Here is a 26,106-nt window from a genome sequence, read left to right as displayed (position 1 = left end):
GCTGACCTGCTGCCTACCATCCAACCGCTGTTGGAGCCTGGGCCCCGGTGGTGCTGGCTAGTGGCTTGTAACAGCTGGAGTGATTTTCCATTCCCTAGAGTCCTGCTTTGGGCTCTTCTGCCGGCTTGGGATGCTGTCCTCCACCGGGGTGAGCTGCAGCTGGAGCCCTCTGCAGGGAGCCCTGAGGTTCCCCAGGTCAGGCCACTTGGCCACGGCTGCTTCCCGCTGCTACACATCCCCTCCATTTTCCCACCCTGCTCTGTTTGCTTTGGGAAGCAGCCCAGAAGAGAACAAACAGCAGCTCGGTCGTGGCCTGAGCCTCTCCCGCCCCAGACCACTTCTCAGCCACGGCCTGGCCTGGCCTGCCCTCCAGCCTGGAAGTGAGAGTTTTCCTTTGAGATGTTCCTTGGCTTCTTCAGTCTCCCAGACCATGCACGACGGCCCCTGCTGTCACTCCCCTCCTAGTGTGACTTTTGTGCTGATGGAGGCCATGTGTCTGCCCAGAAGCCTCTTATCATGGTAGAATGGGGGTATTGGGGGACAGTGAGAGGTTCCTTCCCAGAATTTTTGCAGTCTTTAGAAGCTCCTGTGTCTGACTGTGCGTATCATGACTGTGTGTTTCTTTCTGTGCTTGGGAGTGCTGGCTGTATCTCAGCTGGATCCCAAGGCAGTGAGGAGCTGGTTATCACCTCCTAACCCCCACCCTGAGGTGGGGATTGTTCTGTCTGGGCTGGCCGCTGCTGCAGGTTGAAGGTGAGGCAGGGAGAGGTAGCAGCCTTGTTTGGGTCACATACAGTCTGAGGAAAGGGGTCACAAGACTAAATGGTTTGACTTGCCAGAAAGCCCACACAGCCCGTTAAGGGGTGGTTCTGATGGAGCCCCTCTGCAAAGATGTTTACCCACCATTCCTCTTCCGCTTTGATGTAAGCCTGTGGGTCTGGATGTGCATAGGGTACCCACCTCTAGCCCAGAGGGCCTCTAGGGGAGCCCACACTTGCCTGTCTACCATATAGTGGCCGGGTTTCGTTTCTGCACCCAGGTCCTACACAGCCTCTCGGGCAGCGTGTTCCTGAGCATATTTATTGTTAGTTGTCTTTCCTGTCATTAGTAGCCCAGCCTCCTCCTGTGCCTGTTGCTGACTGTCCCTGCAGGTGCTGGCTTAGGCTGGAGGCTGCTGTCACTCTTTCTTGGTGGGGTTATTTTTAAAGTCAGGACTGGGCATCATCCTGCAGGACAGCTTGGATGGAGGGTGCCTGGTGCCAGCACCCCAACTGGCTGCATAGGACAGGCATGAAGGGTGCGGCTCTTCCCCAGGCTGGAGCCAGTGGGGGCGGGGGGAAGGAAGGGTCCTTTTCATACCCTTGAAGAGCCTGTGTCTTCTCTCTTCCTGTCTTTGAGCTGCCCCTCTACTCCACCCTGCGATCTCTAAAACTGGCTTCTTCCTCCCTGCTGCCAACAATGGAGCAGAGTCCCCACTGCTAAACAAAGATCCCCCATTCAACTAGGAAACCCGCCCTGTCTCTGTCTCTGTCTCTACCCGTCTCTGGCCCAGTGCCTGGGGAAGGGCCCCATCCATCACTGTCTCCCTGACTTCCACCCTGGCACTGTCCAGGGGCATTGCAGCAAGGTCTGACCTGTGGGCCCAGGGTGGAGAATGCTGGGACCAAACTGGGTGCGGCCTCTCCACCCCGGGAATGGCCAAACCTGTCCTTTTGCTTGTTACAGAAGACTTTCCCAGACTCTCTTGGGGAGTTGTTAGGGAGAAAGGTGAAGTCGATTGACAGTCCTGTCTGGTAGCTTGACTACCAGCCTTCCTGTTGCAAGAATAGCTGTCTCTGTGGAAAGTTCTGGTGTGTCCCCGCTCTGAACCGCTTCCTGCTGACCTTGCACCGTCTCTCAGCCCTCTCTCTGTTGACATAGGAACCCTAGTGTCTTATTAGAATCTGGTACATCAATGCTTCTGAGATCATGGGTCCAGCCTTTCTGTGGAAGAAACTTGGGTTGAAAAACACCCACAAAGAGTCTGGTGGTGACGCACCCCTTTAATCCCAGCACTTGGGGAGGCAGAGGCAGGCAGATCTCTGTGAGTTCAAGGCTAACCTGGTCTACAAAACGAGTCCAGGACAGCCAAGACTACGCAGAGAAACCCTGTCTCGAAAAGCCACAAAAACAAGCAACAACAATAACAAAAAACCAAAAACAAATAAACCACCCAAAGATCCTCAGCATATGTGGTAGAGCTGAGACCAGACCCTGATCTGACTGTGCAACGGTGGGAGGGTCCCCCACCTGGCAGCACCCTCAGTCTTATCCTCTCATATCCCATGGTTCAGAGGGCTCATCTTCCCTCAACTCTATAAGAGGTGAACCCCGGTCTACAAGTAAGACAGACCCAGCATTGGGCATAGTGCCACCATTCCTGCAATGTGGAGCCTTGGCTTCCACCTAGAAATGGAGAATCAGCAAAGGCCTGCCAGCTGGGTTGAAATCCACTGGCTGTTAGAGACCTGGATGCTTGCCCTCTGACGCCCTTTGACCTCTGCCTGGCCCTGGGCGCCTATCCAGCCCTTGGCTTTCCTTGGCTCCAGGCCTGACCATCTGGGCCAGAGGACCAGCTTGTGAGTGAACCCCAGACTGCAGTGTTCCCTTCTAACCTGAGGCTGGTCCTTGGTTTGGGGTGAGCCTTCTCCTGTCCCTCTGGGTCCTAGGTGGCTAGTTAGATGGCTATCTCTGTAGCAGAAAGCTTTGTGGTCGGACTGGGGATTTTTTTTTTTTTTTTTGGCCTCCACAAGGCACTGGAGTCAGTACCAGTGGGTTTTACCTTCTTGAGCTTGAGGTTCAGTTTTTGTTTGTTTTTATTTTTGCCCTCTCCCAAAGGTGCCTTCTAGAACCCACTCTTTCCTCCCAAGCTCCTCAGTTCTCTCTTGGGAGCCACCCTTGGGGCAGAGGACAGGATGGAGGAGGCAGGATTTTCCTGAGCTGGCCTTTCTCTGCTGCTGGAGCTGGGAGGGGGTGGGGGTGGGGCAGGGGTGGGGCGGGGAGATCATGAGAAGGTGGGGGTATTCTAAAATAGCTACTCCCGGCAAGTGTCTGGGAGCAGCTGTGCACATCTGGTGGCACAGAGCCTGCTGTCGGTGGCCCGGGCCTGCCGGCTGTTGATCAACCCCAAACGAAACTCTGAGTCAGCCAGGACGGTTGAGAGCGGCGGCGGCCTGGAGCTGGTACTGCTCCGGCCTCTGCCTGTGTTTGGACTGCTTGTGGCAGGGGAGGGGCTGTGTGTCCCATGAAAGGCAGGGAGGACATCCATCAAGCTGTCCTTTTTTTATTTTGAAACAGGTGTCTCCTTTGATAGCTGGCCTCCCACTGGTGATCCTTCTGTCACGGGTGCTGGCATGACAGGCGTGTTCTACCATGCCCCAGTGTCTTCATGCTCTGGGAGGGTGGGGCCAGGTAGAACAGCAAAGAGGCCCCCTGATTCTCTTTGTTCCTGGGGTGGTGCCTCTCAGTGCGCCAGCTGCCCCACCCTAATTTTTGCAGGTCCCCCATCATGGTGGAACAACCTGTTTGAGAGATGCCAGGCACCGCCAACACCCCCCCCCCCACCCCCTGTTTTATGAGCGGACTAGCCTGGCCTCTGTTCATTCTCTGAGACCATATTGGAGTGTAGAGGCAGGAGACCTCAGTGTCAAGCTTGCTTATGCCTGGTCCCTTCTCTGGTCCCATTTCGAGGCAGTTTCCACATCTATAAATGGAGGAGCAAAGCTTTGAAACTGATGCGTGAGGGCAATGGCATTTGTGAGGGGTCTGGCGATATCTATGAAGTGTCTGGAGGCATGTATAAGGGATGTGAAAACATACTAGGCCCTCAGACATTCCCTGTCTCTTGTCCTGGGCTAACCTGCATGTAGCTGGGTGGTTGTTGCAATGGTGTCAGTGCCCGTGCCAGTGCAGCCAAACAGACCGCATGGGAAAGCCCACATCAGGTAGGCACAGAGGCTCATGAGCTTTCAGGTGACCCCAAGTCCTCAGAGCAGGGTGAGATTCCTCAACAGCTATGGCCACCCCAGAGGCCTACCCCACTCCATGCTGCTAAAGCCTGGGTTCCAGGAAGCGGAAGATGAACAAACACCCTAGAGGTGAGGTGGTTTGGGCAGCAACACCCAGGTTCCCAACACTGACTTAAGTGCCCTTGCCATAGTGAGCCCTTTCCAGAGAGTAGTGGGATCTGAGTTCGAAGCCACTGGCACCCAACTTGAGAGGCAGATTGGCTGGGGAGTAGATTCCTGAGATGTGGACTGGTCTGCAGAGCTCAGAATGCTGGGAAAGGAGGGAGCTGGATGGGAGGAAGGCCTGGTTAAGGTTGACCTTCTGTTAAGCGAGATTCCGGAACTCTGAGGAAGCCTGGGGCATCCCAGAGAAACCTGTTGGACCGCTTCCTTGCCCCACCCAGCCTCTCATCCAATGGCTGGCTGGGTGCTGCAGCCTCGGCAACCTTTCCCTGGGAGCTCCTGCAGAGGAGTGAGGGCAGGTCTGCGGAGCCTTGCAGCTGTCCCGAAGAAGCCCTTCGTTCCTTTTTCCACTGGAAATGTTGGGTTGGGACAGGCTGGTGAGTGAGCCTGCGCTGGCCTGGAGGGGCCTGGCTGTTTCCTGTCTCCACAGGCGGGGAAGCAAACAAAGCCTAGCTACCATGGCCCCCTCTACAGCTCTACTGTGTGTGGCCAGACTGCCTTCCAGTTGGGCCGCCCCTTTCTGGGGACTGGGTGCCCTTCTGCTTCACTTCACCCCTGCATCTTTCTGTCTGTAACCCTCTGAGGCCCTTGGAGGTTATGGTGGGGTATCAGAAGAAGAGGGCTCCTGCTGGGTTGAAACTGGGGGGTGGCGCTGTCCCTCCAGCCAGCTGACACTGTGCTTCTGTCCTCCCCGCCCATCGTCTCCCCCCACCCCGCACCCCTACCTCCAGCAGCCGCCATGGAGGTGATGAACCTGATTGAACAGCCCATCAAGGTGACCGAGTGGCAGCAGACGTACACCTACGACTCAGGCATCCACTCAGGTGTCAATACCTGTGTGCCATCCATCAGCAGCAAGGGCATCATGGATGAGGATGATGCCTGTGGCAGGCAGTACACACTCAAGAAGACCACCACCTATACCCAGGGCGTGCCCCAGAACCAAGGTATGGACTTTTTGTTATGTTGCTCAAGACAGGGTTTTTCTGTGTAGCCTTGGCTGGCCCGGAACTTGCTCTGTAGACTGGGCTGGCCTCGAACTCACAGAGATGCGCCTGTCTTGGCCTCCCGAGCGCTGGGATTAAAGGTGTGCGCCAACACCATCCCCTGCCTTCCAGGCATTTTTTTTTTCCTTGAAGCAGAAAATCTGGCTGTATCCTGAAGGGAGATGGATCAAGGTGTGTGTGTGGGGGGGGGGGGGGCAGGGGTCCTCTGGTTTGAAAGAAGAGTCACAGTTCGAATCTTGGGGACTTAGGAAGCCTGAAGAGGAAAGGACACGTGAAGAAAGAGCCATAGTTCCCACACTTCAGGATGTGCGAAGGGGAACCAGTGGCTTCCCAGAGAGACATACACTCCCCCCTCCCCCTGCAATGATCTCTGAATATATAGGGAGGCATAGACCCTGCCCCAGGATGCCACTGGTTGGAGGAAGCAGCCCAAAGTTCTTGAAATCTGGGATCTTAGGAATGTAATAAGGAGACTTTATTGCTGTCATCCGAGTAGGGGGGCTGGGGGGGGGACCTGGAGTTTTTTGGAAAGGCACACTCTTTTCATTCCAGGGACTTCATGTCGGATGAGAGAGACAGGGAACAACCTGCCCTGCCCTGCCCCATCCCCCCCCCCTCAGTCTGGTGGAAGCTTCACAGTGTTCAAGTTTAGACTGAGCTAGTGCTTGACCTGAAGATGTGCGGGGGGCGGGGGTGTGCCGGGGATTGGGGGGTGGCTGTGGAGTAGCTGAGTCAGCTGTGGGTTCCTGTCCCAAAGGCAAATACTCTACCAATTCCAGGTGGACCTTCCCCTCTGGGATGGAGGTGCTTGTGGCTTCGGGACTGTCATTTGCAGATGGCCCCAGGGGATAAGCTTTGGTGCAGGCTGAGTGGTGGCTAATTAGAACTCTATGAATTGAACTTCTGTGTCCCACGTATCCTTCTGGGCCATGCTGGCAGGTGGGCCAGGCCAGGCGCACTTCTGGGAGCTAAAGGAAAGCGGACGGTGGCGGGGAGATCCCTATGGGCAGCCTCTGCGCCCCCAGTTAATTAGAGAATAACCTTCTGTCCCTGCACCCCTCTCTACTAGGGCATTGGGACATTTGCCACAGCAGGGCAATAGGGGACTTTTTGTTAATAGCCCCAGCCTACCCAGAGGTAGAACCCAGTGTTTCCCTTGAGGACCCTTGCTCTTGCTTTCTCAAAGCCACACTTCTGCCCTGTCTCTTGATTGGCTAAATGAGCTTGGCTGGTGCGCTGGGACTCATTTTGCCCCGCCCCCACCCCCACCCCCAGGGTAAGTGTATAATTAGAACGATGAAGTTTAGCTTGTCTAATCCCACGACTGCCCTGATGGTTACAGGTGGAGGGAGGGGAGGGGCTTTGGGCTCCTGAGTCCACCGCTTTTACGACCTCAGTGTCCTGCGTCCCGCAAAGTGGAGAGAATATTAAACTCGCCTTGTGAGGCTGTTGTTGTCAGATTTAATGAAAGAGTAGGAGAAAGACACTTAACGCACTGTCAGGCACCTAAGATCTCCACCATTAGCTATTATTTTTTGTTTGTTGGTTTCTTTGCCGCTCTTTATGTGTGTGCATCTGAACTCACGCACAAGTGTGTGCCAGGGTACCCGTGGAGGCCAGAAGAAGGAGTGTCCTTCTTAGGATCCTTTAGGGATGGAGTTACTTTGTTTCTGAGCTGCACGGTGTGGGTGCTGGGACTGGAACTCGGATCCTCATGATAAAACAGCAGGTGCTCTTAGCCGTCTCCAGCCCCTGGTCTCAGGTAGGCTAGGCTGTCTTAAACTCATTGTGTAGTCAAGGGTGCCCTTCAGCTTGTGGTCCTCTCGCCACCAATTCCGGAGAACTGTAATTACATGGGGTGCCACCGTGTCTGATTTTATTCAGTGTTGGGAATGGAACCTTGTTAGACAAGCCGAGCTACATCTCCAGCCGCAGCTGTTAATAATTAGAGGTATTATGATGTCCCAGCGACTTAGTAGGCTGAGGCAGGAGGATTACAGGCACAAGGTCTACCTGAGTACAGAGAAAGTTCAAAGTCAACTTGGGAAACTTAAAACCATTTTTAACTTTTTTAAGTGTGTGAGCGTGTGCCCACCTGTGCGTTATATATAATGCACCAAATGGATGCAGTGCTTGTGGTGGCCAGAAGAGGGCGCCCAAACCTCCTGGGACTAGAGTTAGCTATGGCTGTGAGCCACCCTATAGGTGCTAGGAATGGAACCTGGGTCCTCTGCGTGAGCAGTAAGTGCTCTTAACTACAGAACCATTTCCCCAGCCCCTTGTTGCTGTTAATTTATCAGTATTGCCCAACGTGTTTGTTATCAGGCCTATAATAATTATTATCACGGCAGTATTTTCTTTCTTTTTTAAAATATTTTTATTTTTATTTAAAGATTTATTTATTTATTATCATGTATACAGTGCTCTGCTTGCATGTACTCCTGCAAGCCAGAAGAGGGCGCCATATCACATTACAGATGGTTATGAGCCACCATGTGGTTTCTGGGAGTTGAACTCAGGACCTTTGGAAGAGCAGGCGGTGCTCTTAACCACTAAGCCATCTCTCCAGCCCCCACAGCAGTATTTTCACACCTGTTATATTTTAAAATAGCCTTAGCTAACCTGTCAGGGTTCCTCTAAATCTCCTGCAGTTCAGTCCTTGTGTCGTTTTGTTTCCAGCTGACCTGGAGTACCAGATGTCCACTACAGCCAGAGCCAAGCGGGTGCGGGAGGCCATGTGTCCAGGTGTGTCAGGCGAGGACAGTTCTCTACTGCTGGCCACCCAGGTGGAGGGGCAGACCACCAACCTGCAGCGCCTGGCCGAGCCATCCCAGTTGCTCAAATCGGCCATTGTACATCTCATCAACTACCAGGATGATGCCGAGTTGGCCACCCGGGCTTTGCCTGAGCTCACCAAGCTGCTCAACGACGAGGATCCGGTCTGTGAAGGGCCTAGAGGGGTGGGGTGGGAGGACGCCATGTCCTTGGCCTCCCTCTGTGAGGAGGAGCCTGAGGGCCACCTGCTCAAGGTCTCACACACTTCCTCCAGGTAGTGGTGACCAAGGCGGCTATGATTGTGAACCAGCTGTCCAAGAAGGAAGCATCCCGCCGGGCGCTAATGGGCTCGCCGCAGCTGGTAGCCGCCGTGGTGCGTACCATGCAGAACACCAGTGACCTGGACACGGCTCGGTGTACCACCAGTATCCTGCATAACCTCTCCCACCACCGGGAGGGGCTGCTCGCTATCTTCAAGTCTGGAGGCATCCCTGCTCTCGTCAGAATGCTCAGGTACTTGCCCCACTGTTGGATAGCATCATCCGGGAACCTCCCAGCATCCCTACCCTGGGCTTCCTTACATACATAGCAAGACACCCCCATCCTGGATCTCGCCGCTCACAGCCTAACCTAGTTGTAGCAAAGGATGGTTGAGACTGACCAGAGGCAGAACGGCACTGAGGGCGGGGCTTAGACGGATAAGTGGATTTGGTCAGACTTGATGGGGGACAGGCTATCCTAGCGTGAGAGGGTAGCACGGCTGAGCCCTACCTGACCGTGCTTTTTTTTTTTCCCCCTCTCTTTCCTGGCCTTATGCTGATGTTGCATGGGAGGTTTTGGAGGATAGAAGCTCATTTTATTACCCTGTGATCTCACAGGGCTCCTGCTGTATGAGCTTACCCACAATAGTGACTCAGCTGCTCAGGGACCTACTATGTGCTTAGCACCGTGTAGGACCTCAGATGGGGAGTGGCGAGATATGCGCTGTGTTGATGTTTTCTGTTTTTGTTTGTTTTTAAAAAATATTTATTTATTATTATGTATACAGTGCTCTGCCTACATGCACACCTGTAGACCAGAAGAGGGCACCAGATCACAGTATAGATGGTTGTGAGCCACCGTGTGGTTGTGGGGAATTGAACTCAGGACCTCTGGAAGAGCAGTCAGTGCTCTTAACCTCTGAGCCATCTCTCCAGCCCCCATGTGCTGATGTTTTTAACAGTGGACCTGGGGGCTGGAGAGATGGCTCAGTGGTTAAGGACATTGATTGCTCTTCCAGAGAGCCGTGGTTCAAATCCCAGCAACCACATGACACCTCACAACAGTCTGTAACTCCAAGATCTGACACTCTCACATAGACATACATGCAGGCAAAACATCAATGCACACACACACAAAAATCAAAGTAATTAAAAAAAATAGTGGGGCTGTCTGGGCATGGTGGTGCTCTCCTTTAATCCTAGTCCTCAAGAGATAGAGACATGCAGTGCTCTCTGAGTTCCAGGCCAACCTGATCTATACAGAAAGTTCTAGGCTAGCCAAGGCTCTATAGTGAGAACTTGTCTTTTAAAAAAAGGGGGACGTGGAGGGGTAGCTGGAGTGATGGTGCAGCAGTTAAGAGCATGGCTGCTCTTCCCAGAGCTCCTGAGTTCAATTCCCAGCAAGCATATGGTGGCTCATAACCATCTAGAACGAGATCTTGTGCCCTCTTCTGGTGTGTGGGTGAAAACAGAGCACTCAGCCAGGTGTGGTGGCCCACGCCTTTAATCCCAGTGCTGGGGAGGGAGGCAGAGGCAGGTGGATCACTGTGAGTTCCAGGCCAGCCTGGTCTACAAAAGCGAGTCCAGGTCATCCAAGGCCACCCAGAGAAACCCTGTTTCAAAAAAAGCCAAAAAAAAATAATAATAATAAAAAAAATTAAAAAAAAAAAAAAAAAGAAGAAAAGAAAGAAAAGAAAAGAAGCACTCATATACATGAATAAATAAATCTTTGAAAAGAAGAAGAAGAAAGAAAAGAGTAGAACTGGGTCTAGGGGCAGATAGCTCAGTCAACAGACTACCTCTCAAGCAGGAAGCATGAGAAAATGCTGGCTGTGCTACAATGTTTCCCCAACACTGGGGAGGCGGAGACAGGAAGAATCCCGCCCAGTAAGAGACCGTGTATCTAAGGGGGCTCTTTGCATTCCTGAGGATGACACCTGAGTTTGTCTTCTGGCTTCCATAAGTGCTCATTCCCACCAACACACACACACACACACACACACACACACACACACACACACACACTCACACATGCATGTGCACACACACTCACACGCACATAAATGAAACTAAGAACAGGTTGTGCCTCAGGAAGGATGAGATTTTTTAAGGAAGGGACCTTTGTGTGGGGACGTTGGCTTGAGGTGAGCTTTCTGGATGTGATGGGGTCTCCTTCCAGACCCACACACTCAGGCTGGGCCTTCTGGGGTCTGACTCTTGGGTTCTGCCTGCTCCCCAGTTCCCCTGTGGAGTCTGTCCTGTTCTACGCCATCACCACACTGCACAACCTGCTGCTCTCCCAGGAGGGAGCCAAGATGGCGGTGCGTCTGGCGGATGGGCTGCAGAAGATGGTACCTCTGCTTAACAAGAACAACCCTAAGTTCCTGGCCATCACCACCGACTGCCTGCAGCTCCTGGCCTATGGCAACCAGGAGAGCAAGGTGGGTCCCTTCACCAAAGCCGACAGCCTCAGGCTGTATTCAGATGAATGTGTCTCTTGTCCCAGTACTGAATTCTCCAGAGCCACTCTTTTAAGGATGAGAAAAAAACAACAACAACAAAAAAATACTAGAGATCAGAGCTGGGTGGCGGCAGCGGCGACGGCAGTGGCACACGCTTTGAATTCCAGCACTTGGGAGGCAGAGGCAGGCGGATCTCTGAGAGGCCAGCCTGGTCTACAAAGCGAATCGAGGATAGCCAAGGCTATTACACAGAGAAACCCTGTCTCGGGGGAAAAAAAATAGAGATCAGGATATAATTCAGTGATGGAATACTGCCTAACATGCTAAATAATCTTGGATTTAATCCCTAGAATTGAAAAGGGGGGCCTGGGTGGAAACTTGGCTTGCAGTACCCTTGGGGGCCAGAAGAGAATGTTGGGTCTCTTAGAACTGGAATTACAGGTGGTTGTAAGCCACCGTGTGGGTGCTGGGAATTGAATCTTGGCTCTCTGGAAAAGCTGCCAGTGCTTCTAACCCCTGAGCCATCTCTCCAGTTCTCTCTGTTTTTAAGACAGAGTCTCATACTATCTAACCCAGGCTGACCTGGAATCATAGATCTTGTCTGAGTCTCTGAACTACTGGAGTATAGGTGTGGAACAGGTTTTTGTTGTTTTCTTTTTTAAATCTATCTAGAGGCTGGAGAGATGGCTCTGAGGTTAAGGGCACTGACTGCCTTCCCAAAGGTCTTGAGTTCAATTCCCAGCAACCACATGGTGGCTCACAACCATCTATAATGAGATCTGGTGCCCTCTTCTGGTCTGCAGGTGTACATGCAGGCAGGGTGCTGTATATATAATAAATAAATCTTTCTAAAAAAAAAATCTATCTATCTATCTATCTATCTATCTATCTATCTATACTTCTAGACTTTTACTCAGTGGGTTAGCTCTCTTTCAAGGGGTTACAGTGCGTTATACTACCATCAGTGATAATGTCTGTGACTGGGGTCCCTTTGCCACATCCTTGGTATTATCTTTTTTTTTTTTTTTTTCTTTTTTTTGAGATGTCAGCTTGATCATCACAAAAGCCATTTACACTTTGGTGGAAGCTCTCCATAGTGACAGCTTCATCACCCACACTCCACCCCAGCACACACACACAAACACACACACACTCGCCTGTTGCCTCACACTCAAACCTTCTCTCCCACCACAGCTGATCATCCTGGCCAATGGGGGGCCCCAGGGGCTCGTGCAGATCATGAAGAACTACAGCTACGAGAAACTTCTCTGGACCACCAGCCGTGTGCTCAAGGTCCTCTCCGTGTGTCCCAGCAACAAGCCTGCCATCGTGGAGGCTGGTGAGTGTGAGAACCTCGAGGTGGCCTGTGGGGGAAACTGGAGAGGTTACTCAAACCTTAAGAGTTCTTGCTACTTTTCCAGAGGATCTAAGTTTGGTTCCCAATGTCCACATCTGGCGACTCACAGCTGCCTATAGCTCAAATCCAGAGGTCCTGATGCCCTCTTCTGGCTGCAATAGGCACTGCAGCTCGCTCGCTTGCGCAGGCTCGCTCAGGCTCGCTCTTTCTCTCTCTCTCTCTCTCTCTCTCTCTCTCTCTCTCTCTCTCTCTCTCTCTCTCTCTCTCTCTCTCTCTCTCACACACACACACACACACACACACACCACTAAATCCTTTAAAAATAAAGAAAGAGTAACCTGTGGGGTCAGGAGGACCAGAGTTGGACCCCTGCCCTGTCTCTGGTTCCCCTAAGGCTGACAAGACCCTTGGCCCTTTTCTAGGTGGGATGCAGGCCCTGGGCAAGCATCTGACAAGCAACAGCCCACGCCTGGTGCAGAACTGCCTGTGGACCTTGCGCAACCTCTCAGATGTGGCCACCAAGCAGGTAAGAGAAGAGTCTGGACCTGGGCCAGTCTCTTAAGCCATGTTGTCAGCCTTCCACCTAGGTATGGGACCTCTGGGACCTTTGGGTCTTTGTCCCTCGTGGCAAAGGCTGGAAATGTCCAGATGATCATCGCACCTTTAGTGGGAGGCTTTTATCCAGCTTAGGGACCAGGGAAGGGAAGAGGAAGGGGGCTGACATCTTTAGGTTGGGATTCAGGTGATGGTGATGGGACAGTTTGGGCCGACACCCTGGGGCAGGAGCAGTGCTACTGGGGTTGGAGAGATAGCTCATGGTTAAAAGCACTTGTCTGGCTGAGCACAGTGCCACACGCCTTTAATCCCAGCACTCTGGAGGTAGAGGCAGGTGGGTCTCTGTGGGTTCAAGGCCAGCCTGGTCTACAGAGCGAGTCCAGGACAGCCAAGCAAAGAAGACACAGAGAAACCCTGTGTTGAAAAACCAAACAACAACAGTTGTCTGTGGCTGTAGTTCCAGGGCATCTGATGTCCTCCTCTTCTAGCCTCTGAGGATGCCTGGCACAGACGTGGTGCAGATAGGCAAAACGTCAATGTGCAGAAATGAAATAACGGACCACAGAGCATTACAGCTTCAAGGCAAGGCCCTGGCACTGCCTTCCAAGCAGACTTCTGTCCCTGTGCCTCCCTGTCACTACACTGCCAAGCAAGCACCCTCCATGGGCTGGCGTTTTGCATGGCTTCCATGGATGGGAGCTGACTTTAGCCCCCTTGGTGGCCTAGAAGCCAGAACATGCAAGCCCTATTGGTTGTGGAAGAGCCTAAGGCTCAGAGTTAAGAGAAAGCTCGTGTTCAGAGCTAGTAAATGGCAGAGCTGGCATTCTGACCCCATAACTGTATCTCTCCAAGGCCTCTGTCCTTTCTTTTTTGTTTGTTAGTTTGTTTTCTTTTTGTTTGTTTGTTTTGTTTTTTCAAGACAGGGTTTCTCTGTGTAGCCTTGGCTGTCCTGGACTCACTTTGTAGACCAGGCTGGCCTCAAACTCACAGCGATCCGCCTGCCTCTGCCTCCCCAGTGCCGGGATTAAAGGCGTGTACCTTCACACTCAGCTGGCCTAAAGCCTTTCTAACCCACTACTAGACCCACACATCTCTCCTTGGAAGAAGCGAGTGTTCTGAGTGAGGGTGTTTTCTTGGAAGTAGAAATAGCTTGAGAACCCTTGGTGTCACAGAGAAGGCCCAGCAAGGTGGATGTATGTGGCAGGCGACCTGCTGACCACTGAAGCCTATGACCTCCTTGCTAACTTCCTCCTGGGCTTAGCAGGAACGAACCGCATGAGACAGAGGAAAGAGCATGGGCTCAGAGGCAGACCTGCAGCTGTGGGGTCTGTGGGAAGATCTCCAGCCTTTCTCAGCCTCATGGCCATACTGCCCCAGAAGCTGCTTAACAACAGCCTCCCTCAGGAGGCCACGGTGTGAAGGTTTTCCAGCCACACACAAGCAAGACTGAAGGAAGCCCTTCAGCCTATCCATTCCCCTCAGACCTACTGGGGGAGGCTGTGGAGAGGTGGTGTGACTCTTCCCCCCCTTTTCCTCTTCCTGTCTCAGGAGGGCCTGGAGGGCGTGCTGAAGATCCTGGTCAACCAGCTGAGTGTGGATGACGTCAACGTGCTCACCTGTGCCACCGGCACCCTCTCCAACCTGACCTGCAACAACAGCAAAAACAAGACGCTGGTAACACAGAACAGCGGTGTGGAGGCGCTCATCCATGCCATCCTGAGAGCTGGGGATAAGGATGACATCACAGAGCCCGCCGTCTGTGCTCTGCGTCACCTTACGAGCCGCCACCCGGAGGCTGAGATGGCCCAGAACTCTGTGCGCCTCAACTATGGCATCCCAGCCATTGTAAAGCTACTGAACCAGCCAAACCAGTGGCCCCTGGTCAAGGTACCCAGGAAAGGCCACAGCCGTGGCTGTGGGGGTTAGGAGAGGGGAAGTGGACCCCTGTGCAGGGATATAGTCAGGGCACAGGAAAAGCAACAAAGTGGACCTAGATGACAGGAAATAATCTCTCATAGCAGTTTCTATTTCAACATTGTCTCTGCTCCAGAGATCCAGAGTCTTTGTTTATCTGCTTTTGTTTTTTCCCTGCTTGTTATTTTATTCTTTATTTAAAAAAAAATTTTTTTTTTTATTGGAGTTATTCATTTTCTTTGGATTTTTGGGGACAGGTTCTTACTATGTAGTTCTGGCTGTCCTGGAACTCACTCTGTAGACCAGGCTGGCCTTGAACTCACAAAGATTCTCCTGCCTCTGCCTCCAGAGTGCTGGGATTAAAGGTGTGTGCCCCCATTTCTGGCTCTGGCTGTTTTTTTGAGACAAGGTCTCTGAGATGTAGCCCAGGCTGGCCTTAACTTATTTTTTGTTTGTTTTTAACAATTTATTTATTTATTTAGTATACAATGTTCTGCCTGCATGTATGCCTGCCTGCTAGAAAAGGGCACCGATTTCATTCTAGATGGTTGTGAGCCGCCATGTGGTTGCTGGGAATTGAACTCAGGACCTCTGGAAAAGCAGACAGTGCTCTTAACCTCTGAGCCATCTCTCCAGCCCAGCTGGCCTTAACTTGTAACCCTTCTGCCTCAGACTCCTGACTGCTGAGAATACTAGAGGCATATCTCACCTCAGGAAGCTCGATCCATTTTTGTTTTGTTTTGTTTTATTGAGACAGGGTTTCTCTGTGTAGCCTTGGCTGTCCTGGACTCACTTTGTAGACCAGGCTGGCTTCGAACTCAGCAATCTACCTACCTCCTCCCTGAGTGCTAGGATGAAAGGCATGTGCCATCACGCCTGGCTGATCTTTTTTTTTTTTTTTTTTTTTTAAGTAGAGTCAAATTACAGCAGAGGATCATCTTGATCCTCCTGCCTCTGTGTCTCTCAAATGCTAGGGATTATAGGCATGTGCCACCACACCCAGTCTGTGTGGTGCTGGGAATCAAACCCAGGGCTTTGTGTATCCTGGACAAGCACTATCAGCTAAGCCAAAGCCCTAACTTTAGATCTAGATCTTTCTGTCCTGTGCCTACAGGCCTCCCCTACCCCCTACCCCAAAGCACACTCGGAGTTCTAGCTGCAGGAGTAGCCAGGACTCCTTCCGCTGCAGTTGTTGCTACAGAGGTGCTGGGATTCAGAAGAGATGACAGGAGGGACAAAATGCCTAAAGCTGGGATCCTCCAGATGTCCTTTCTTGCCAGGCAACTATCGGCCTGATCCGGAATCTGGCTCTGTGCCCAGCTAACCACGCCCCACTGCAGGAGGCCGCGGTCATTCCTCGCCTTGTTCAGCTGTTGGTTAAGGCCCACCAGGATGCCCAGCGACATGCGGCTGCTGGCATCCAGCAGCCCTACACGGTAAACGAACTCTGGGGCAGCGGGGGTTAGCCTCCTTGGTGGGGTGGTTGGTGTGTCCTCAGAGTTTGTGTGTGTGTATAAAGGAAGAAGCGGGGCTGGAGAGATGGCTCAGTGGTTAAGAGCACCAACTGCTCTTCCTCCAGTGGTCCTGAGTTCAAGTCCCAGCAACCGCACGGTGGCTCAGGACCATCTGTAGTGGAATCTGATCCCCTCTTCTGGTGTGCGTGAAAACAGAGCACTCATACACATAAAATAAATAAATAAATAAATAAATAAATAAATAAATAAATGTTTAGCTGGGCGGTGGTGGCGCATGCCTTTAATCCCAGCACTTGGGAGGCAGAGGCTGGTGGATTGCTGTGAGTTCGAGGCCAGCCTGGTCTACAAAGTGAGTCCAGGACAGCCAAGACTACAAAGAGAGACTCTGTCTCAAAAAACCAAATAAATAAATAAATAAATAAATGTTTAAAGAAAAAAAAAAAGGAAGAGGTGAGTTCACGTCAGTGTCAACTCCGGGGGTTGGTGAACAGTGTCGGGGTTGTGATGGTGGAGGTCGTGGCTTTGTCTGGGGTCACCTTTCCCCATTCTTACACTTCATGGCTCCTCTCATGCAGGACGGTGTGAAGATGGAGGAGATTGTGGAAGGCTGTACTGGAGCCCTGCACATCCTTGCCCGGGATCCCATGAACCGAATGGAGATCTTCCGGCTCAACACCATTCCGCTGTTTGTCCAAGTGAGTCCAGGACAGACAGGCAGGAGATCTGTCCCCAGACTCTGCTGACTGAAGGCTTTGGGATGTGTGGGTCACAGGCTAGTTTAGGGTGGGTGAGTGGGAGGAGACCACAGATGAGAAAATGAGCCCTCTTGAGATGCAGCCTCGCAGATGTTAAAAGCATCTGTCCGTTCAAAACAACGGTGACAAGCACAGACGTGGAAAACAGGAGCCGGAGCCTCATTAGCACTGGGTCCCAGCAGTGCTGTGTGGGCGGAGTCAACAAGTGGCTCCCAGGTGGCTTCATCAACAAACAGCTCAGCCCGGGAATGTACAGAAGTTAAATTTAGCCCCCCCCACCCCCCAGTGAGGGGTCTGTTTTCTACTGTCAAACTGGCCAAGGAAGGTGAACTGAGCAAGCATCTTGTGGCCTGCTGTCGGGGAAAGGCTGGCAGGAAGCCACCGCCAGTGCAGTGTGGAGAGCGACTCAGAAAGAGTCACATCCTTTGACCTGGAATTCAAATCTGACTGTGCTGGGGAAATCATTTAACACAGCTTAAACGGACAGAGGTTTGATGCGGAGAGATAACAATTGCAGACACGGCTGTTAAAAACAAACCCTTTGTCTAATGGTAAGGAAATGGTTTTAAAGGAAACAGCTGGGTGTGGTGGCACATGCTTGCCTTGCCAACGTTCAGGAGCAGAGGCAGGAGGATGAGCAGTGTAAAACCAGCCTTGGATACAGAGTGAACTCAAAGCTAGCCTGGGTTAACTTTATCTTAAAAAAAAAAAAAAAAAAAAAAGGAATGAAGGATGTGGTGTTGCACTGGGGGGCGGAGCCTGATGGATCAAGAGACAGTTCTGGGGCGGTCTGGGCTAATAGCATGACCTTTTAAATGAAAAGGTCAAACAGAAGACTGCGTTATGTCACACAGCCATATGCAATGATGCTTTGGAAGAGGGATGCGTTTGTTTTGTGGTGCTGGGGACTGAACCCAGGGCCTTGTGCAAGCTTTACCCCTAAGCTACGTCCTCAGCCCAGGAAGAGGGTTGGTTTGTTTGGTTTTTTGCCTTTGAACATATTTCTTACTTTTTTTTAGCTTCTTATTTACCTTCAGTGGTAACGGATTGTTTCAGTTGTTAGCACTTTCTCCCTCCTATCCATTATGAACTCATAGGTTTGTAGGACAGGCTTTGAAATAATACTCAAGAAAATGTCTTATTTTACCATGGCAGGCAAAAAAAAAAAAAAAAAAAAAAAAGAAGGAAAGGAAAGGAAAGAAAGAAAAAGGAACCAAAATTACTAGCGGGCCTTGGGTAACCATGAGGACCTGAGATCGGTTCCCTAGCACTTATGGAAAAAAGCCAGGGGCTACAGCCTATGTTTGTAATCCCAGCACTGGGAGGAGTGGAGACGAGAGGAGGGAATCTCCTCCAGATAGCGAGAGACCCTGTCTAAAAAAATTAATTGGAAGGGCTGGGGAGATGGCTCAGCGATTAAGAGCATTGACTGCTCTTCCAGTGGTCCTGAGTTCAATTCCTGGCAACCACATGATGGCTCACAACCATCTAGAATGAGATCCGGTGCCCTCTTCTGGCATGTTGGTGCACATGCAAATAGAGCACTCATAAAGTAAATAAATAAATCTTTAAAAAAAATAATAAATTGAGGGGCTGGGCAAACCTAGTGCTCGGGAGGCAGAGGCTGGTGGATCGCAGGTGAGGCCAGCATGATCTAAAAAATGAATACAGGACAGCCAAAGCTACACAGAGAGACCCTGTCTCGAAAAACCAATAAATAAATAAATAAATAGTGGCTGGAGAGATGGCTCAGCAGTTAAGAGCACTGTCTGCTCATCAGAGGTCCTGAGTTCAATTCCCAGCAACCACGGTTTTGCTTTTGTTTTTTGAGAAAGGGTTTCTCTGTGTATCCTCGGCTGTCCTTGACTTGCTTTGTAGACCAGGCTGGCCTTGAACTCACAGAAATCTCGCCTGCCTCTGTTTCCCCGAGTGTTGGAATTATAGGTATGTGCCACCATGCCCGGCTCTTTTTACCCTTTTTTGTTTGTTTGTTTGTTTGTTTTTCTGAGACAGGGTTTCTCTGTGTAGCCTTGGCAGTCCCTAAACTAACTTTGTAGACCAGCCTGGCCTTGATCTCACAGCGATCTGCCTGTCTCTGCCTCCCGAGTGCTGGGATTAAAGGCATGTGCTGCCACCATCCGGATTTTTTCCCTTTCTTTGTGCTTTCCCTGGCTTTTTAGTTTATAAGATAGGTAGACAGGAAAGGGCTGGGCAGGGCTGTTGGTACAAAGCCTGGTTTATCTCACTTTTCACCTCCACCTGTGTCCTCACTCCTAGCTCCTGTATGCTTCCCTGGAGAACATCCAGCGTGTGGCTGCCGGGGTGCTGTGTGAGCTGGCCCAGGACAAGGAGGCTGCCGATGCCATTGATGCCGAGGGTGCCTCTGCGCCTCTCATGGAACTGCTCCACTCCCGCAATGAGGGCACCGGTGAGGGACTGTGACGCTGTGACTGCGGGGCAAGCGCTAGAGGGCGGAGCCTGGGTTCTGTTTCTCCTGTCACAGGGAACTTAACTTCCTCCTTCTCTGCTCAGCCACCTACGCTGCCGCTGTCCTCTTCCGCATCTCGGAGGACAAGAACCCAGATTACCGTAAGCGAGTGTCTGTGGAGCTCACCAACTCACTCTTCAAGCATGACCCAGCTGCCTGGGAGGCTGTGAGTATCTGACTGGACATGAACATCTGATTGTGCAAGCTGCATACTGCTTGGGGGGCAGCTCTCTGAGGAGGCGTAGCTGACCTCAGAAATTGCGGTTTAGAATTGAGTCTTGTGCAGCCAGGGATAGCCTCCAACTCATTATTTCACCTCATGGCTGATTTTGAACTCTAAATCCTCCTGTGTCCACCTCTCAAGTGCTGTGACTTAAAGGCATGGGTCACCACACTTGGCTAGATTTTGATTTTGTTTGTTTGTTTGTTTTAAAGATTATTATGTATGCAATGCTTTGCCTGCTTGTACCCCTACAAGCCAGAAGAGGGCACCAGATCACATTATAGATGGTTGTGAGCCACCATCTGGTTGCTGGGAATTGAACTCAGGACCTCTGGAAGCGCAGTGTTTTTAACCTCTGAGCCATCTCTCCAGCCCTTGATTTTATTTTGCACTGAGGTTCATATAGATAGTAGATTGAACCATATGTCTAATTTTTGGTTTTGTTTTATGTATATGGTTTTGTTTGTTTGCTTGGCTTTTTTTTTTTTTTTTAGTACTGGGGGCCTTGTGCACACCCTGAATGCACTCCATCACTGAGCTGTACCTGTAGTCCTTGGTGTTTTGAGATAGCCTTGCTATTTATGTAACGCAGACTGACCCCGAATGTATAGTGATCCTCTTGCCTTGACCAGTGAATGCTGGAATTACTGCCATCTCTGTACCCCAAGCTAGCCTGAAGTTTGCACCCATCCCCCTGCCTCAGCCTCCTAAGTGCTGGGATAGTAGGCATGAGCCCACCCACTATTCCTAGCTACATCTCTTTTTTTCCCACATGGATATAAAAGATTTGTGAGTGTGAGGTGTGTGTGTGTGTGTGTGTGTGTGTGTGTGTATTGGGGATGCTTTGGGCATGCTAAGTAGGTACTCTGTCACTGGCCTACACCCCACATCCAGGGTTGCCTTGCTCTAGTTTGCATATGGGTACCATGTAGCCAGCTGTACCCTGTCTGTGTGTACACCTGTCCCCTCACTCCCTTCCCACAGCTACTCAGGCCTGTAGGAACCCAAAGCATCAGTGATGAGACCTCTACCCAGGATGGTGCCCGGGGACGTGGGTGCTTTCTTCTCTTCCTCTGAGAGGTCTCCTGGCCCCTTGTTCCTCGGTGGAAAAGTAGCCCAGAAAATACTTTCCCACACTTCCTATGTCTTTCTGTCCTTCCTCAGGCCCAGAGTATGATCCCAATCAACGAACCCTATGCAGATGGTAAGTGTGTGGAACCCCCAACCCAGAGCCTGGGGCTGTGTGGGTGAGAGTGGGAAACTCATGGTAGCCAATGTGTTCCAGTCTAGATCCCCGCTGTGTGGGTGGGGGTGGGGTGGGAGCTGGGGGTGGGGGGATAGGAGAGGGAGTTAGGTCCCTAGCAGTGGGTGTACTCCACTACCACGGGTGGCCTACAGGTCCCTGGATAAGCCTTTATTTCTCTTCCCCAGACATGGATGGTACCTACCGCCCCATGTACTCCAGCGATGTGCCTCTGGACCCACTGGATATGCATATGGACATGGATGGGGACTACCCCATGGACACCTATAGTGACGGCCTGAGGCCTTCCTACCCCACTGCAGACCACATGCTGGCCTAGCTGGCTCCACCTCAGTAAGGCCCCTCCCTCCCTGTCTTGCAGCCTTGCCCTCTGCCTATAGCCGGGACACCTCCTCTTCTCTCTGAACGGTCTGGTGGGGACCTTTCCATTCTGTGCTACAGACCCTGGCTCATTTTGGGTGGAGAAGGACTGTGGAAATTCTATGCTTTCTGGTCTACTGTAGTCTGGCCTGCACCTCTTTTTTTTTTTTTTTTTTAAATGATGATGAATATTATTATTGACAAGGTTTTACGTTGTGTTCCAGACTGGCCTGAAATTCGCTATGTAACTGAGGCTACCTTCAAGTCTGTGGCTTTCCCCCAGTCTTAGTGACATCACCATGCCTGGTGTCACCTTTTTTTTTTTTTCTTCTATAACACTGGGGATTGAACCTATAGAGCCTTGTGAGTGCTCGGCAAGTGCTCTACCATTGACCTGCATCCCTAGCCTTGGTTTTGCTTTCTATTATATTAAAATAGTCTCGAAAAACTGCCTGGGCTATGGGGCTGGAGAGATGGCCCAGAGGTTAAGAGCACTGGCTGCTCTTCCAGAGGTCCTGAGTTCAAGTCCCAGAAACCACAAGGTGGCCCACAAACATCTATAATGTGATCTGATGCCCTCTTCTGAGAAGTTGGTGTACATGCTGATAAAGCACTCATATACATAAAAAACAAAACAACACAAAGGCTGTCAAGGCTAGCCTTTAACTCACCTGGAGCCTAGGCATGCCTCAGCCGCCTAAGTAGCTAGATTATAGGCCTGCATGGCATGGCGGGGGGGGGCTCTCCTTATACTTGCCCCTTGCTTGGTCCCTTGCTCTTCCAGCTACTTCTAAGCAAACAAGGGAAGAGCCATTCTTTTTTTTTTCTGGGATGGTAGGCAGGTGTCACAACAGCACCTTGAGCTTCTGGGGTTGAGGGGGGAACACAGGCCTGCCAAGTACATGACCCCTGTGTCTGTATGCCCCACAGGAGCTGTTTCTCACCTGGGAAGCTCTGGAGAGCAGACTGTGGGATGAGACAGAAAAGCACCTGAGCCCTGGGAGCTAGCCTGGACTTCCTGCTGAACCCACGCTCCAGAGCTCCTCCGCAGGGTTTCTTGGGATGGTGTCTGCTCCTGCTTTTCTGTCCTGGACTGTGGATCCAGGCTTCACTCAGCACCTTCTCCCCTCCCCACTATGGCTACGGCCACCAAAGCTTTAGACTCAGCCTGTGTCCCCACACAGCAACCCTCTCTGCTGGTTCCAGCTGCCTGGGCCCCCCAGGGCTTCCATCCTTTTCTTTTTCTTTTTCTTTCTGTCTTTCTTTTATTTTTATTTTTACTTTTATTTTTCCTGGGGCCAATCTTCTCTGAACTTCAGCATCCAACTGCCCTGACCTCCTGGACTATCCAAGACACAGGTTCAAGGCCCCAACCCCTGACATCCAAAGATTTTTTTTTTTTTTTTTTGAAAAGTTCAGGGACCTTCCAGGGGGAAGAGAGTGGAGACTCCAAATGCCCCTTACCAGGACCTGCCCTTCTCTCCAGGATTGCTAAGTCTGCTTTGCCCCCTCCAGGGGCGGGGAGCTCTTGATGAAGCACCCTTCCCCCCCCGCCCCCATTGCTCCACACTGGCCCCGCTAACCTGCAGAAGTGCTCTAGCTAACCCCTCTGGTGTGTGGTGAGGAGCTTCCTTCTCCCCCTCCTGTTTGACCCCTCCCACCTCTGGCACATGGGTTTGAGGGGGTGGGGGACTGAAACGGGAGTCCCCATCAGAGAGGCTTATTATGATCGCTTCATGTTTTTTTGGTTATTGGTTTTTCTTTTCTTTTTTGTTTTTGTATAGACCAAAGCAAAGAAAATAAAATAACACACAGATCCATTGGAGGCTGTTTAAAAAGCATTATGGTATGGGGAAGGTCAGGGGTATTGTAGGTCTGAAGGGCCTCTCCTGGCAGCCTGGCACTCCCCTTGGCTGAACCTTGCGTGTCCTCAGGGCTGGGTGAAGCCAGATGAGAAGAGATTGGTTGAAGAGCTAGAGTCGATATAGTTATTTAATCCCACATTCACACAGAATTTTAGGCTTCTAGGACATAGGATAGGCGACCAATGAGCTTCTACTTTAGGGACACCAGGCTGTTTTACCCCACAGACAAGCTCCTGGCTGGGTTCAGCCTCTGCTGTGATGTAGCCGTGCAAGATGTCTCTTGTTAGCCCAGAGATGGTGGCGCACGCCTTTAATCCCAGCACTTGGGAGGCAGAGGCAGGTGGATCGCTGTGAGTTCGAGGCCAGCCTGGTCTACAAAGCAAGTCCAGGATAGCCAAGGCTACACAGAGAAACCCTGTCTCTTGTTGGCCAGTAGTGGGGGCCCACCCAGCTCCTGTCCATCTCCTCCCATGACTCCTTGCTGCTCACTGTGACCTTAGTGATGGCCAGCACCCTCTAATGCGTTCATGCTTCCTGGTCTTTGCTCAGGCCGTCCCCAATACCTGGAATGCCTTCTCTTGCTAGTCCATGGCTTCCAGTTCCGACTTGCCCCAGGAGCACACCCTGGCACTACCACCTTTTGTTATATGAAGCTGACCCTGGGCACAGCTGTCTTTTCCCCTAGTACATGTGTCATTTCCCCACCTGTCAGGTTAAGTCTTATCTGAAGTGAGCTGGTCACAGTGGCCCTGGCAAACCCGAGAACAGGAGATCCCTGTAACCTGTACCTGTGGGGCCTAAAATCTGCCTCCTATACCCTCACAGAGCCCAGGCTGGGACCTAAGGCTTACGGAGCATCAATGTAACACCCAGCTTCCCTGCCCAGCCAACCGCGTATGAGGGTGAAATAGGAAAATACAGGGGGTCCAGGAAAGAGGCGATCTGGGGCAGAGGCAGGGAGTTCAGTCAAGAGATGCTTGTGCCATCAGGCAGAGGGGATGAGACACAGCTGGTCTCCACTGCGGGCGACGTGGGAGGAGAGAGGAGACATAGCCTTCAGAGACCACAAGGAGGGCATTTAACAACGTGCTTTATTTTGTTTAACACTGTTCCATGTTGAGGGCCCGGCTGAACACTCGGACTGCGTAATTTGAGAGTCTGGTAAAGGGTTAATGTTGTATGCTATGAGTGGGTGTGGGAGACAGCAAGGGAGGGGACAGTGCCTGAGCCTGAGGGGGTGAGAGAAGATGTTAGCCGGGCATGGTGCGTACAGTAGGACCCTGCATCTGTGGCTGATGCTCCCAGACAGGCAGAGCTGGGATCCAGGCAGAAACCAGAGAGTGCGTTCATCTTCTCTCTCTACCTGCCTAGCACAGAGCAGAATGATCTTGAGACTCCGAGGAAGACAGCCAGAGGACCAGCCACCCCGAGAGGCTATGACGTGGGAATCGAGAAGAATCACAGAGTCTAGCCCCATAACAGGCAGCGAGGGTGAGGGAAGGATCTTTATGAGTTCAAGGCTGGCCTGGTCTACAGAATGAGTCCAGGACAGCCAAACCGACCCTCTCCCCACCCCCCGCCAAAAAAGGAAAGAACTGACTCTGCAAGTTGTCCTCTGACCTCCATATGTGTGACATGGCACACACACATGCATGTGCACGTGCACATACCACACGAAAATGTTTTAAGTCATGTAGCTTCATTTAAAAGGCTAAAATATCTAACCAGGAAATAATTAGCTGGATCTCTAAATCCTTCCGTTAAACCTAAAAACACCTATACATATGGAATATGAAGCTACGCTGTTCGCAAGATATGGGGATAATTTCAGAAATTCAGGTGACTGTCAAGCTCACAAAAACTCATGTATCCAGGTGTGCTGTCAGATCTCTGTAATCACAGGACTCAGGAGGCTGGGGCAGGAGGAGGATGAATTGCAGAAAGCAACCAGTAAGATTATCGCCAGGCAGTAGTGGAGCACACCTTTAATCCCAGCTCTAGGGAGGCAGAGGCAAAGGCAGGCGCATCTGTTTGAGGCCAGCCTGGTACACATATACACAAAAAGATTTATGTAGAAATTGGGTTTGGTGGGATGGACCTATAATCCCAGCACTAGAAAAGTGTGGAAACAAAAAGAACAGGAGTTCAAGGTCATCCTTGGCTATACAACAAATTCAAGGCCAGCTAAGTTACATAAGACTCTGGTCATGCCAGTTGTGGTGCAAACCAGTAGGATTTGCTGAAAGAGGTGGAGGCAGGAGGATCACAAGTTCGAGGCCAGCCTGGGCTACACATTTAAAAACTCTGCATGGTGGCGCATGCCTGTAATCCCAGAACTCGAGAGGCAGAGGCAGGCAGGTCACTGTGAGTTCAAGGCCAGCCTGGTCTACAAAGCGAGTCCAGGACAGCCAAGGCTACACAGAGAAACCTTGTCTCAAAAAAACAAAAACAAACAAAAAAAGGACTCTGGTCTCTTGGGTGGGGGTGGGGCAGATACAGACCACAGATACATGTACAAGTCAAACGTATATTAATACGTGAGATTTACTATAAGCCATTGGCTTATGTATTAAGAAATATTGTTAAGGGGGCTGGAGAGATGACTCAGAGATTAAGAGCACTGACTGCTTCTCCAAAGGTCCTGAGTTCAATTCCCAGCAACTACTTGGTTGGCTCACAGCCATCTATAATGAGATCTGATGCCCTTTTCTGGCCTACAGGTGTATATGCAGGCAGAGCACTATATACTTAATAATAAATAAATCTTGGGGCTGGAGAGATGGCTCAAAGGTTAAGAGCACTGCTTGTTCTTCCAAAGGTTATGAGTTCAATACCCAGCAACCACATGGTGACTCACAACCATCTGTAATGAGATCTGGTACCTTCTTCTGCTGTGCATGAAAAAACAGAGCACTCATATGCATAAAATATACAAATACACAAATCTTTTTTAAAAATCTTGAAAGAAAGGAAAGAAATATTGATGATGGAGGCTTAGAAGGCCCAGGATCTGTCATGCATCTGTAAACCAGAGTCTCGGAACACAAATGGTATTTTTCTGTCCAGGTCCTGGAAGGCCTGGGAACTGGGAGAACTTGTCTTGAATGTGTCTTCCTG

At 51.2% G+C, this 26,106-nt stretch overlaps 1 protein-coding gene across 4 annotated transcripts in view; it reads left to right on the top strand.

Annotated features, from left to right (window-relative positions):
- Jup (junction plakoglobin) overlaps window positions 1-22,374 on the top strand; it is a 29,199-nt gene extending 6,825 nt beyond the window's left edge. For 3 of the 4 annotated variants that reach the window (XM_051158605.1, XM_051158608.1, XM_051158609.1), the window contains exons 2-15: window positions 4,961-5,176; window positions 7,916-8,175; window positions 8,286-8,524; window positions 10,511-10,712; window positions 11,928-12,072; window positions 12,513-12,616; window positions 14,194-14,532; window positions 15,840-15,995; window positions 16,610-16,729; window positions 19,067-19,217; window positions 19,322-19,443; window positions 20,665-20,704; window positions 20,932-21,097; window positions 22,055-22,374. In XM_051158605.1, coding sequence (XP_051014562.1) covers window positions 4,969-5,176; window positions 7,916-8,175; window positions 8,286-8,524; window positions 10,511-10,712; window positions 11,928-12,072; window positions 12,513-12,616; window positions 14,194-14,532; window positions 15,840-15,995; window positions 16,610-16,729; window positions 19,067-19,217; window positions 19,322-19,443; window positions 20,665-20,704; window positions 20,932-21,083 — 2,238 coding nt within the window. In that variant the 5' untranslated portion in view covers window positions 4,961-4,968 and the 3' untranslated portion in view covers window positions 21,084-21,097; window positions 22,055-22,374. The remainder of the gene's footprint in view (window positions 1-4,960; window positions 5,177-7,915; window positions 8,176-8,285; window positions 8,525-10,510; window positions 10,713-11,927; window positions 12,073-12,512; window positions 12,617-14,193; window positions 14,533-15,839; window positions 15,996-16,609; window positions 16,730-19,066; window positions 19,218-19,321; window positions 19,444-20,664; window positions 20,705-20,931; window positions 21,098-22,054) is intronic. The other variant, XM_051158606.1, reaches the window with a different exon arrangement.
- Window positions 22,375-26,106: the final 3,732 nt, after the last annotated feature.

Source organism: Acomys russatus, chromosome 16 (assembly GCF_903995435.1).
Source record: "Acomys russatus chromosome 16, mAcoRus1.1, whole genome shotgun sequence".
Classification (NCBI taxonomy): domain Eukaryota; kingdom Metazoa; phylum Chordata; class Mammalia; order Rodentia; family Muridae; genus Acomys; species Acomys russatus.
This window is presented reverse-complemented; position numbering and strand designations above follow the sequence as displayed.